The 13591-nt window shown below is 41.1% G+C and overlaps 1 protein-coding gene across 2 annotated transcripts; it reads right to left on the bottom strand.

Moving 5' to 3' along the window:
- Positions 1 to 634: 634 nt before the first annotated feature.
- LOC104598042 (splicing factor) lies at positions 635 to 5198 on the bottom strand. Of its 2 annotated transcripts, XM_088903032.1 has the most exons (3): positions 5059 to 5146; positions 4876 to 4958; positions 635 to 4800 (listed from the first exon to the last, which is right to left on the bottom strand). In XM_088903032.1, exon 3 carries the CDS (start codon positions 4728 to 4730, stop codon positions 903 to 905), a length of 3828 nt encoding a protein of 1275 aa, XP_088759158.1. In that variant the 5' UTR covers positions 4731 to 4800; positions 4876 to 4958; positions 5059 to 5146; the 3' UTR covers positions 635 to 902. The 2 variants fall into 2 exon arrangements, with proteins under 2 accessions (XP_088759158.1, XP_010258223.1); XM_010259921.3 differs by lacking the exon at positions 4876 to 4958 and having other exon boundaries at positions 5059 to 5198.
- Between the last annotated feature and the right edge of the window lie 8393 nt (positions 5199 to 13591).

Below are 13591 nucleotides of genomic sequence, written 5' to 3'. Positions count from 1 at the left end.
TGAAATCCATGTGCGGAGGAAATTTCTAGGATGGGATAAAATTGTTCTTTTTAATAATGACTTTTATGGTTAAAACAATCATTATATTGTTTATCTGAGAAATAGAAATACATAGTAAATCCATTTACCTAAATAAGCGTTTCCTAAAAAATATTTATCCAGGTAATTACATTTACCCTGATAAATAACTTACCAAAAAAAGGACAGGGCCATAATATAAATTTTTGGTTGCTAAAGGTGGTTTTTTGGGCAGTATCAAGGTTCGAGTGGAATCAGAATTAGGTTCGGTCCTCGTTGCATTGGTGGTTTTGTCGACCCATAGCCGGTCAACGGTCATCTTTTGTTGGATGCCATAGTTGTGGTGGACAGTACACAATGAAAATGAATGACCGGTATCAGTGTTGAGGGTGGTCTTATGTTGAAGTGTTGAATTTTGGCAATCACTGGACGATCAAACTGCATTGCCCATACGATGAAGCAAAGGGCAAAATCTTTTTGTTTCCGACCAGGGTCTGGTGGTCTTGCCCACCTTGGCTGGAACAGTTTGTGTAGTGTTGGATTTATACTTACCTATCAAAGAAAAAATATAGAAATGTATAATTTTAAGTGAAGTGAGCATACAATAGATAAATAATGATCATAATACATGTCATATTATATATGCCTGAACTTTTCCACCAAGGAGCTTCCATATTAAAAGCGGTTACATAACACTTTCGAGAAATTAAAACTTAAAAGGTGTACGAGCTAAATCTCGATAACAGAATTAGCAAAATAACAAGTCAATTAACTTGGACGAGCAAGAGAACCCATCTCAAAAAAAAACCGCAGGACAAAGAAGATTACATGATGCCACACTATGGTTTTGATCCTGATGGGCTACCTTGCTTGGTAACTGCAGCTCAAACAAACATCATCAATTCTGGTCGGCTGAATATGTTGCTAGCCTCGTCCTCCAATGTGGGATAAGCAGCCACAAGTGCATCCTGCGATCCAATGTACAGCGAGTTATAGATCTTCCAGTAAACCTCCCTGACCTTCCTGGCCGGATGGAATAGACCCTGGAGACAATAGTTCAGGATAACGGCTGCACCCAGGGCTACCCTCATCCCTTCTATGGCTTCCATAACAGCATTTATAACGTGGGGTGATGTCTCAAATATATTTGGCCATACATAGTTCAACAGGTGCACTAGAGCATCCTCACAACCCAGTCCAGCCACACCCAATGCCATGTGTTTAACAGCAGAAGCTGCAGTCTGCCTGTGAACCAGGTCTCTATCCATGAGAGCATCTTCAAGGAGTGGAGTAACTGCATATATATAGTCCTTCCCCATCTCACCTATGTATTCAAACAAGAAAGACAGGGATTTCAAAACACCATTCTGCACATTAAGCTCTGGCACACGGTACTCATTCATCAACGCTGGCAGAACTGTGAAAGGGGAACAAGTTTCTGCAACTATTGCAATGGCCACGGTTGTGCAAACACGGTTCTGACGTTCCTGCACCTTAAGGTTGTTCAAAAGTGTTGCCAACACATCCTGTGGCCCAATGGCTTTTGCTATGTAGCCAAATGTGTTCACAGTTGCTCTCCGGATTCCCTTCTTGTGGGCTTTCAGCATCTCCAGAAGCTCAAAACAGATCCTCATCCACTCCCTAGCAGGTACAAATTCAGCTCCACGATCAGCAATTCTACCAACAAGGTCAATACAGTTCTCCTGAACCTTCTCATGCCGGTTCTTCAGAATTGGTGTCAGGCGAGGGAGCAAATCCTTTATTGGGGGTGTCATTTTTGTCATACCAATAACATTGACAATGGCCTTGAGAGCTCCCAGTATGGACCCCAGGACTTCAGGATACTCTTCACCCAAGTATTCATACAAGACCACCCCAAGGTGGCCCATTAGCTGTTCCTCTTGGCACTGCTTCATGACAACAGCAATCCTCGAAATGAGATCTGCAGCTTGCTGTCTCACCTTTGCACTTTTATTGTTCAAACGCCACTTTATGGTACCACAGATCTGGGGAAGGTAAGGCTTCACCCTCTGCCCAAGAGCATTGACCACAGCACCAAATCCATTCAGCATAACATTAGCATCATCGCTTGTTTGTTCTTGGAAAGCATACAGGATCCCATCAATCAACAGCTCCTCCAGCCGGGCATCTATATCTGACGCACCCAAATTTGCAACTACCTTCTCAATTGTCTCCATCACCATCCGCCTATAGGGTTCACTTTCATCTTTCAGATCTTCAACAATTCTCCCTACTATGTCAGCCACACCAACCTTGTTCGCTATCTCAACAGTTGTGTCCACAAGCTGCCTGTAATTTCTACGATCCAATGCCATCCTTCTAACCCAGAAATTACGGAAAAACTCAGGGAGAATATCACTTCGAATATAATCAGCTTCCACCCCTTCCGTACTCACACATTGCTTCACCACTTTAAGCACAATTTTCTTCATTTCTTCATCTGGTGACTGGAACTCTCTAATCAGAATGAACATAACTTCCTTAGTATAGTAACTAGCATAAATCGCATCCATTAGTGGAATGATAAACCCAATAGCCTTCAAGAAAGCAGCCAAGACTTTCCCACGATGTGATCTGATACCCTTCCATAGAGGCTTCAAGACTGAATCAAAACTTTCAATACCATATGGAGCAGCTGCCTCAGCAAGCGCAGCCAGAGAGAGTGCAGTAATTGTTCTCACCTTCTGATTCTCGTCATTAAGACCATGTTCTATGATTTCAACAAGCGACCTGAGATGTGGAAGAACAGCACAGCCAATCAAGATGGCAATCTGCTGGACAATCTTAATTCCTGTGTGTCTAGCTTGCCAAGATTTCTTACTCTGACAAACAGCTTTTAAAAATGGCAGGAGTGCAGGAATTCCTAGTGCAGAAGCAACCACACTGAAAGCCCTTGCAGTCGTATTCCTGACGTATTCATCAATATTGTCAATATCAGGTCGCATTGCAGCAATCATTGTTGCCAAGCCAGCTGCTTTACTGAGATTGGAAATGATCTCTCTTCCTTCTACACGAGCATAATAATCCTCATCAATCAACAGAGGCTCAATAACGACTAGAATCTTGTGAACAAAAGGCCGAACCAGCTCATCCAACTTATACAGTACCCTATCAATAACCTTAACCAGAAGGTGTCTTTCCTGATCTTCTAATGTGGGCTGCATGAGCAATGGCAGGATTCTGTTGAAAAGTGGACCTGCACCAAACTCCCGAGCTTTGTCAGTTAGCTGCCTCAGTGCTGTTTTCCTCTGAGGAGGTGTCCCGTTCTTAACCTTGAGCAAAAGCTTCATGATCTTCCTCTCTTTTTGTTCTTCTGGGGACAACTCTTCTTCATCTTCTTCATTCAACAATGCCCCAAAGTATTGGTAATCCTCTGGTTTCATAAATGGTAGACCACCAGGTGCTTCTTTTGGAACATCAAACTGCTGCCCACGGTTCTCTTCTGGGATTGCATAAAGAGGAGTACCTAGTGGAGTTGGGGTGGCAAGAAGCTTCCTGGCTGGGGTTCTGATTGGAACATATGATGCTGGTGGCTCAAGGATCTTATATCCCTCCTGAGGGAACATCGCATCCAGCTCTTCATCTGTTAATGGGCGGTTTCTCTCTTCAATGTCCTTCTCCCATCGAAGTAAATTATATTGCTCAGGTGTAATTGAACCCCGAAGATTGATTGCTCCAGGAGTTGGTGTTGCAAGGTCGATTCCTCCTACAGGAGTCACACCCGGTGTGTACGCTGCAGCTGGTGTTGCCCCAGGCAATGGAGTTGCACTTCCCATACTTGCAGGGGTCTCATCCCATCTTGATCTCTGACGTTTGGGGGTCGGCGTGGCAAGTCCAGCCAGCTTAGGAGTAGCATCCCATGTCATGCCAGCAGGAGTTGCACCAGGAGTGGCCCCCCCAGCAGCAGGGGTCGCATCAGAATCAGCCAAACGACCAGGCGTTGGTGTTTCGTCCCACCGGTTTCTTCTAGAAACTGAAGGTGTAGCATCAGCTACCCTCCCAGGTGTTGGAGTTGCATCCCATCGACCAATTCCTGGAGTCGAATCCGGCATGTCCCAATCAGAAGCCGATGCAGTTTTTGCTTTCTTGCTACTGGTGTCTGACTCCTGAGATTGGTCCCATCGATTCCTCCTCTTTTGAGTTGGCTGCACCGGTGCAGACCCAGCATCCCTTTCTCTTTCCGAAGCCTTGCTTTCTTCTTCCTCTTTCTTCTTCTTCGCAATAGCTCTCAAAGTCTCCTCCTTTTCTCTCTTCAATGCCTCCTCCCTCATAATATCTGCATAAGTCCTCACTGACACATCTGGAGTCTTATCACCCATTGCGAATGCGTCATTTCGATCGGGCGAAATAACACGATTAAGCCTCCTTTTCCTATAATCATCCTCCCTATCAATAATCCTCAGCGGTTTCTTAAAGCCCATACCGTCATCTTCCTCGCCACCTCTTGGGATATCCTTCAGAACCGACTTCGGTGCTGTAAAAGAAGCTAGCCTCCTAGCAACTTCTGAATCCATGGAATCTTGATTCTCCTCATCTTCATTCACAGGAATAGAGCGCTCATACCCCTCAAACCGGTTTTCACCACCGTAGAGATCAACATCGTACGTAACCGAAGTAAGGGATGCGAGCTGTTGCTCCATCTTCTTCCTCTCTTCTTGAGTCCTACCTATCTCAGCATCTATTGATGCCATGTTTGCCTCTCCCCTCTTCCGCCACCCAAAAAAGAAGAAAACCCTAAATCTTCAATTTCTTTAACGAACTCTGCAGAAAACATAAAAATTGTAAGAAAACCATAACAAAGACAGCAACAAAAATTCGGAATACAAAGCATTAAACCTCAGTAAGGAACGATGGAAGAAAGCTCAATTTGATGTCTGTAGCAGTATAAGAGATCGAATTGAAACCCTAGATCTCTGAAACTAAAAGAGCAAAATAAAGAAAGAAAGAAGCATTGAGAAGAAGAAAAGATAAAATCAGGGTTTGAAAATGGACCCGAGTAAGAGAACACTAATTACCAACCTGTGAAGATCGTAAGCCCGCCGTTCTCTTTCCCTCTCCCTCTATCTGCGAGAGTGCGCGAATGGGAGGTAACGAGGAACTTGACTACACGGTTTGATGATATATATATATATATATAGCTTAGGCTGAACCGCCGGTTTATGTACTGTTACTTACCGACCTTGTAGGCTTGTAGGGGCATTTCCGATATTTAATATACCACAAATGACCAGAGACGGGACATCCTCCCTTGAATTTATCATATATACCGATAATATTTTTAATATGCGGCTAGATTGTATGAATGTCATCTGACTCGCACTGCAATTCAACCTAATATAAAGTGGAAACCGACATAAGGATGATAGGCCTAGGCGGCCGTTTTCGCCCGGCCGGTCCAGTTTGGAAATTTTCGGGCCTCGACTGCTCGTGCTTGACAAAACTTTTCCATGTAAGTCCGGTTTGGCCCAGAACCGCATCAAGCCCAAACATCATGTGAGAGAGGCCCGGTAAAAGCGCCCATAAAATCCAATCTGGCCCATGATACATATACATGCGTTATGATAATAACTAATCAGTGAAAGTGTTGAAATAAAAGATTTTCACTACTCACTCACCCATTTGTTCTTCCTCTTTTATTTTCCTTCTCTATGTTTCAATGTTTTACAAAGCAACTCAACTCAAACAGACTTTCTTATCAAGAATGTGAAAATTGCATTTCTCTACTCTAAGCAAGGAGAATTTGAACTTGGCCAAAAAAAAAAAAAAAAGTAGTAGCCAAAGGGATCCAATCTGTAGGCCCAAAAAAAGAATTATCGGGCCTAATGGGCCAGATCAGCTCCAAGCAGCCTAGTGCTTTGCATCCCCACAGAGTTTAGGTAGTATTTGATTCTATTGCCATTTTTTTAGAAAACAGCGCCATGTGGGAAAAAGAAAAAAAAACACGTCAGCATATTCTGTTTGGTTAGCTGTTTTTTTCAAAACGACAAAAAAAAAGAATATTTTGCTGTTTTTTCAAAAAAAAAAGATGTCCATCTCAAAAAATGTCATTTTTACGGGTTCTTTTTTTTTTTTTTCTTTTCTCAAAGCATTTCCTGGCATGGTGGATGATGTGCCTCCTTTTGACACCGTTTTCTCGGAAAATGTTAATGGAGCCAAACAGAACCATGCATAAACATTTTCTCAAAAATCACCAAAAAAAAATATACACACACAATACCATGGTTCGAAAAAAGTGCAATGGAACTAAACACCTTAATTTTTACTAATATCACAGCTTTCAGTTTGCCCAAATTGGTTGAGGCAACATCCAACCAGAACAAACCTTTTAAAGAGCTAGGGCTCTATAAGATCAAGTGTTTGAAATATGAACCTTGAAATACAGCTGGGGCTACGAGTTTATGGCTGCATTTGGCATTCCTCTTGTTAAGGACTTATCTCATTTTTATACAAAAAAAACTCAATGTTCATAAGAGCATTTTAATTGTAAAAAAGAAATAAATCCTTAAATTTAAGGAATGCCAAATGCAGCCTAATCCATATTACTCAAGCAAACTTTCTTGGTTGAAATATTCATGAACTGTGAATTGGTTTGACAAACTTTATTGTCTTGTCGGCTATTTTGCCCTTACATGTTGATAACTTGATATCTTGTAGTCCATTTACACACCTTATTGCAGAAGGTCCGGAGTGGCTATACATAGTGGTGTCGATTGGACTGGATTTGGTCCAATCCGATCCAGTCCAAAATGAGTCTATTACAAATAGATCAGGTCCAATCCAATCCAATGAATAATTTGGACTGGTCCAATTCAATGTTCGGATAATCTAATTTGTTCAAATTCATTTAAATTTAGATTGGTTTCAACTCAGATATGGTCCATTATATTCTTATCTTATATCAATAGACCGGATATTGGCTTAATCCAACCAAATCCAATATAAATTTATTACGGATGGACCAGGTTCAGTCCAATCTAATAAAACATTTGGACCAGACTGATCCAATCCATTATGTCTTTTTGATCCGTCCAATCCATCCAAATTAATTTTGACTGGTCCATTGACACCCTTAGTTATACGGGTGGTTTTAGCTATTGTCTTGCTTTCAGCACTAAATTTACATCTGCACCCCACAGAGGGCGCCCCACGTGCATGTCTCAGCATGCATTGGGAATATCTCTCAAATTTATCAGTGGTAGATGTTTCCAATACACTGTTGGGATATGCTGTGAGGCGTGCACATGTGAATTCCAGCCTGTTACCTAACGTTGGGCTGCACTGGCCCCAGTTCAATATATGGTATCAGGTGGGCTGACCAGATTTGAAACTACATCCTTGAGCCCATGCATTGCTTGGATCTTTCCACTACGGATCACATTAAGACCCAGTTGGGCTGATGCTGAAGAAGCCTAGCATGGTCCAACTAAGCTCACCTTGACTTGAAGTCTTTTACTATATTAGGACTATTTGTAAATGGGTGGATCTTACCTTTCCCCAGCTCAGGAAACAACTGATGATATACATAAAATGATTCATCCTAACCTTACTACTTCCATATGTCAACTTTTAGCCAAGTGACACTTTCATCTTGTGAGTTTTCAAGGTATCTTTATCCCACCTTCATATTAAAACATCTTCTCGATTTGTTCTTGTAGCGGCAAAATATTTCTTTCTACACTTGGACCTTGGTTGCCCTTGAACCCATACCAACCCTTATTAATAATTGGGCTCAAAGTTGTTATATGTTTAAAGCCCAAGACTTCCCTAAGGAGCATGGATCTTAAAACTAAGTGGACAAACCAGGCCCATTTACAATTCTATCTTTGCTAGATCTTTCATATGCATATTGATTTTTAACTTTTACGTTTGGTTGATTGGTTTATCAATTTGTTAGGTACCATACCTTTTTGGCATGGATGATGGATCGGCTAAGGGGGTGTTAGGCAATGTGTACGGTTTTATTTCGTTTGTTTTGTTTTTTTCTTCCCGAAGCAAAAAACAACTACCATGTCGGCAAAACATACCAACTAATTCTACCTGAAATGTAAAAGTTGTTTTACTGGCAGAGGGAACCTCATAACTTGTCACATGCTGCACATCCAAAGAATGATCACTGAGCATCCCTCCTAAAGTGGAGGCATGGGATCAAATCCGTATTATCGCAGGCTATCCGTGATAAGGTCAGTGGACCTCACGTACAGGCTTGTTAATGGGCCAATTCAATATAAATCAATTATATATGGATCAGATCCAATCTAATCCGATAAACATTTTTTATTAGACATATCTAATTCGATGTCTTATTAGACCATCCAAACTGCTTAAATTGGTTTTAATTCATATTGTGTTGAAAACTAAACCTGGTCCAATTAATTCATATTGGTTTTACTCTTATCCTCTGCCAATAAATTAAATATTGATCCAACCCGATACAGTCCGATATAAATCCATTACATATGAATGGAATCTAATCCAACCCAAACCAATAAATACTTTAACAGGTCCAAGTCAATGACTTATTGGACGATCCAATCCATTCGGGTTAGTGTTGATTCTGACAGGTCCAATCCAAACCCGGTCCATTCGACTGTGGTCCTAATTCCTCTAAGTTATGGTCTGAAACTGCCACTGTGCCTCGTCAACAATGCAAGTAATACATACCCATGTTCAAGTGTTCGCCTTTTTACCAGAGAGATGTAGCAATTATTTCCATTCTTCCCACACAAGTCGCTTTGTGTTTTTTTTTTTTTAATCGAAGAGTGACACGCTTTGAGATGCGCTGCCTGTAATCGCTTTGACCGCTTGCTTTAGAGTTTAGGCCATTGATAACAACCACTAACCATTCGAACCAACCACGGCACGCTTTGTCGCGCTCTTAAGCTGCTTCTTTGGCGTAACTGTCGTAAATCAATGCAGTAAAAACTAAAAAGTGATGCCCAAGATGATAGCTCATGGCTGTAGAAGATAGATCAAAAGGATATGGCACTATGTTATCATCATCACATACATATTCACCGAGAGGAAAAGGGACCTGTGGGCCTTTGTGTCACCACCATACAAGGCGAAGTGGACCCAAGCCCAAAAGTAAAATGAAAAGCAACCCATTTAAAATAATGATAGAACACGTTTGTGAAGGTGCTATGTGTTTTGTCGGATTAGAATCTAAATAACACGTGTATTGGTCGAGTTCCCCTAGATTTTATTGCAACAGTTTTCAGCAAGAGCAAGTCCCTGTTTGGTAAAGAGCCATTCTAGATACTTCCCAATTCCCACAGGACGATAGCCAAAGGCCCATGAAGAATGTCAAGCGTTCATGATTTTAAATACTCCACGAGTTTTGAGATAATAAATTTGTCATTGCCAAGTGACATAATAAAGCCAGCCCAGTAGATAGGACAGAGGTGATGATTCAATTGATCCAACCTGGACCATCACAAGCACTTACCATCCATTCATTAATTTGTGAGTTCATTATGAATATTCTCTTTATTTTCTTTCTCTCTCCCCCCCCCCCCTTTCCTTATACCTCCTTTTTCATTTTTTTTTCTTTTCTTTTTTAGTTTTACATTTTCTATACTAACCAATCATTGTGGGATAGGTATTGTTAAGTTGGACATTGAAGAGCAATGCTCTAAAAATCTAACGACCTGAAAACCAACCATTGCTTAGTATGAATGATCAAACTGCCCCAAAATCTCTTACCCCTCTCCACCCCGAGTTCCTGGCAGATGTTCCAAATGCAGGGGGTGTAAGAGTGGGGCTCATTCTGTGGAGAGTCATTGGGTTTTGTTGGGTTTTTTGGTAATACATAGTTTACATTTCAAGGGAATCAGAGTGAGGACAAAGTGATACATGTTAGGCCCGTTGGCCATACGCCCATGCCACATTGAATATGTGGTTGTGAGGGTTTGATCCCTCCCCTCCAACTTTGGGGGGATGTCAAACCCTCACCTCTAGTGTTGGGGAGATGATAACTAATCATCTCAATGTGGGGTTTGGGGAGGGATAGATGTACACAGCCTTATCCTTGCACATACAGAAAGGTTGTTCCAATATTTGAACCCTGATTACCTAGGTCGCAATAGAGAAACCTAATCTAAGATTGATTTCTTTATTCAACCAGATGCCACTCCAACTCTAATTCAACTTGACCTCTCTCTCTCTCTCATCCAATACCATTCCATTATGTGGTGCCCCTGAAGGAAATATTTACAAATGTTTCAATGCTATTACATGTTTATCGAAAAATGCTAATATCACAATGAGTTAGAGTCTGACATGGGTCAATCTCAACCAAACCCCCCCGAGAATCCGATTTTTGTGGTGATCATGAGATGTGGATAACATTTTTAAGAAGTGTTCATTTACTAAACAAGTCTGGTTGAATGTTAACAATGGTTTGACCGACCCTAGTGATTTAGATAATAGTGTTAGAGATTAGTGGGATAGTTTGGATGATGATAAAATTGATGCTAGATAAGAGAAAAATGTATTTTCATCTTTTGATTTATCTAGGAAAATAGAATGACAAAATTGTTCCACACCCAGTCATTCTCGATCTTGCTCTCAATTTGTATTTGGATACTCAAAAAAGTCTCAATCTTGATGGAGAAATGATGAGAGGCAAAAATATGGAATCAGGTTTATTGGAAACACCCAATAAGTAAAGAGATTATAATTAATTTTGATGTTTCACATCCTTTGAAGGCTGCCATATGTTGCATCGCTAGAAACAAGTTTGGGGAAGTTTTAGAAGTCAAAGCCTACTCCATTGGTTCTACTTCCATCACTCTAGCTGAATCTTAGGCTACATGTGATGTCCATAATGTTGTTCTTAATTACAGGGATCATCCAATTTCTATTGAAGGGAATTCTCTTCTGGTCATATCGTGTTTGAAGAAGAAATCTGAAGTTTCATAGATACTAAATACTATTATTGAGGAGTGCTGGAGATTGGGTGAGCGGTTGGACTATGGGGTGACGTACCATCATATCTTCCATGAAGCTAATCAGACGGCAGATTGGGCAGCCGAAGAGACTCTTTCCTCTCATCTTTCTCCTCTTTCCTTTTGTAATGTTGATCTTCCTTCCTTGTTTGTTAGTTGTAATTTGTTGGAGTGATTTTTGGGGCAGAGCTACCCCCATATTGTGTAGCTCCTACTGATTCTATGAAAAGAAAGCAGATCAGGTCAAGGGTGGGTTTTCCACTTAACCAATGCACTCACATCTCTGCCTCTGTAGGTCCATCTATAAGACCCGAAATTCCGTAGACCAATCTGACATCCAATTTAATTATCTTAGAGTCGGATGAGCGATATTCATTATCGGATTGAATTCGGATGGAATGAGCAGAATTTGATTAAAAATTGGATCGAATTCAGAGTTGTATTTGATCCGATAAAAATATGACTCCCTTTTTTTTGTTGTTTTGTTAAGCTACTAGTTTTAATGTTGTATTATAAATAATGCATATATTATTGCAACAATCAACCTACTTACACAGTATCTTTCCCATTTCATCTAAACTTTCAATAATACAACCTACAATTCTCAACCCTACGGCTTATAATTACTCATTACTCAAAATAATAAATGACAAGACAACCTGACGTAAGGATCTAATGCCCCGTTTGCTTTTCAATAAATCATTTACTTGGGGTAAGTGTACTTAACCATGTTCTTTTATTTTTCATGTAAATAAGGCAATGACCATCTTAACCATAAAAGTTTCATTATTAAAATAGACATTTTTGTCCCATCCAAGTATTGGCAACTTTATTCTATAAGGGAAAGTTAATTTGCCCACCTAGGAGATGAATATCACTTACACGGGAACCCAAGAAAATAAACTTTTACTAGTCTCCACATAAATCTGAAAAATGAGCATGCATTTCTTAGTCAATGGGAATCAAAATCCCATTGACCAACTTTCCCCCATCTCAAAATCCAAAAAAAGAATGCCCCCTACAAACCATTGATTGTGAGCCCATTTGGAGAATTCCATTTTCTTGAGTTCTCTTTCTCTATTCTTAGCTTTAAAGCGTGTTGTATGTCCCGCTTGAAGGGATGAGAGATCCATCCTATGGACGCCCAAAGATTGCGGAATAAGGGGCGAATTTCAAAAATTTTTCTCTCCCTCCAACTGGGAATCGTATTCCCTATTTAGAAAATCATATTTTCAAAGATCAATCTTGAACCATAAACTGAACCAGATCTGAACCAAAAGGAGTGGGAGAGGATTATACCTGATATGGAGAAATACTTTCTCCCAATGGAGGTGTTCACGCCCAAGGAAGGATCCAAAATCTGCTCCCATTGAAGATGGCGCAGTGCAGGGTGGAGCAGAATCAGCAACGTTCTTCAAAAGAACTTGATCCTTCATAAGGATCAACTGGACGACTTGAATACAGCTCCAACCAATCTTTTCACAAAAGATTGAAATCAAGATCCAATCTTGATTGCTCCCAAGAACTGGAGATCGAACTGAAGGAATGGCAATGGCAGGAAGGTGGCGGCAGAAGAGAATTCGCAGTATGCAGGAAATCTCTTAATCTCTCTTTCTTGAAGAGAAGAATGCTATTGATGATGTAGTTGTGTAGTAGGCTGCCGCCCCCTTCCCCTTTTATAATCTCAAAAGGGATCAGCTCCTAATCAGATTAGGAGCTGCTAATCCAAATCATATTTGGATTAGAAGTCCCTTAGTGATAAGGGATAACCCTTATCTTATCTGCAGATAAGATCAGCTGCTGTCTCCTAATCTAATTAGGAGGTTTCCAGATCTAAATCCCATTTAGATCTTGGACTCTCTGAGTGGATAGGGTCTAAGCCCAATCCTTTCAGCTGACCCTCTTTAGAATTCGCCCCCTTTAAATGACTGATCAAATCAGCCCAGTTCGAAATGGGCTTAAGGCCCATTTAAGGTTATGTACTCAAAAGGCTTCCAAATTGCTGCCCAGTTGGGCTTCCTTGTATGGCGTGGGACCCAAGCAATGATCTACACATCAGCCACATGGGTTCAGCCCAGCCTTTGTTACAAGGCCTGGCCGAATGCACTGCTGAAGACAGTGTACCCCCTGAAACCCATCAAATGAGCTCTATGGGCCCAACACTTACACTAAGTGGTCCCTGGGCCAAGCCACCTTGTAACACCCAGGGACTGTGGGCAGATGCAAGATTAGCCCATCAGGCATTATCCTCAATGGTCTTACACTTAACCTCTCAGCCCATAATGATCATACACTGCCCGACAAGAGAGGACCTCTCCCTCGGTTGCAAGGAACAGTGTTGCACTCTCCACTTATATGGATCCCGGGAATTAAAACCTTCTTGCAAACAATTTAGAAACCATACATATATACTTTTATATCTTATATAAAATATATTTTGCAAAACAAATCTCAACGGTTGAAATCGGCTGCCGGCAGTCTTGGTTTCCATCAGTGAGAGTGCATCCCCGATCATTACCTTTGTCCGACAAAGGGGCTGATCCTGTCACTATGATCACCCACTCAGATGAATTCTCGGACTGTCCCAACATACCCAAGTTTTGACC

Source organism: Nelumbo nucifera, chromosome 4 (genome assembly GCF_055504915.1).
Source record: "Nelumbo nucifera cultivar China Antique chromosome 4, China Antique-T2T, whole genome shotgun sequence".
NCBI lineage: Eukaryota > Viridiplantae > Streptophyta > Magnoliopsida > Proteales > Nelumbonaceae > Nelumbo > Nelumbo nucifera.
This window is presented reverse-complemented; position numbering and strand designations above follow the sequence as displayed.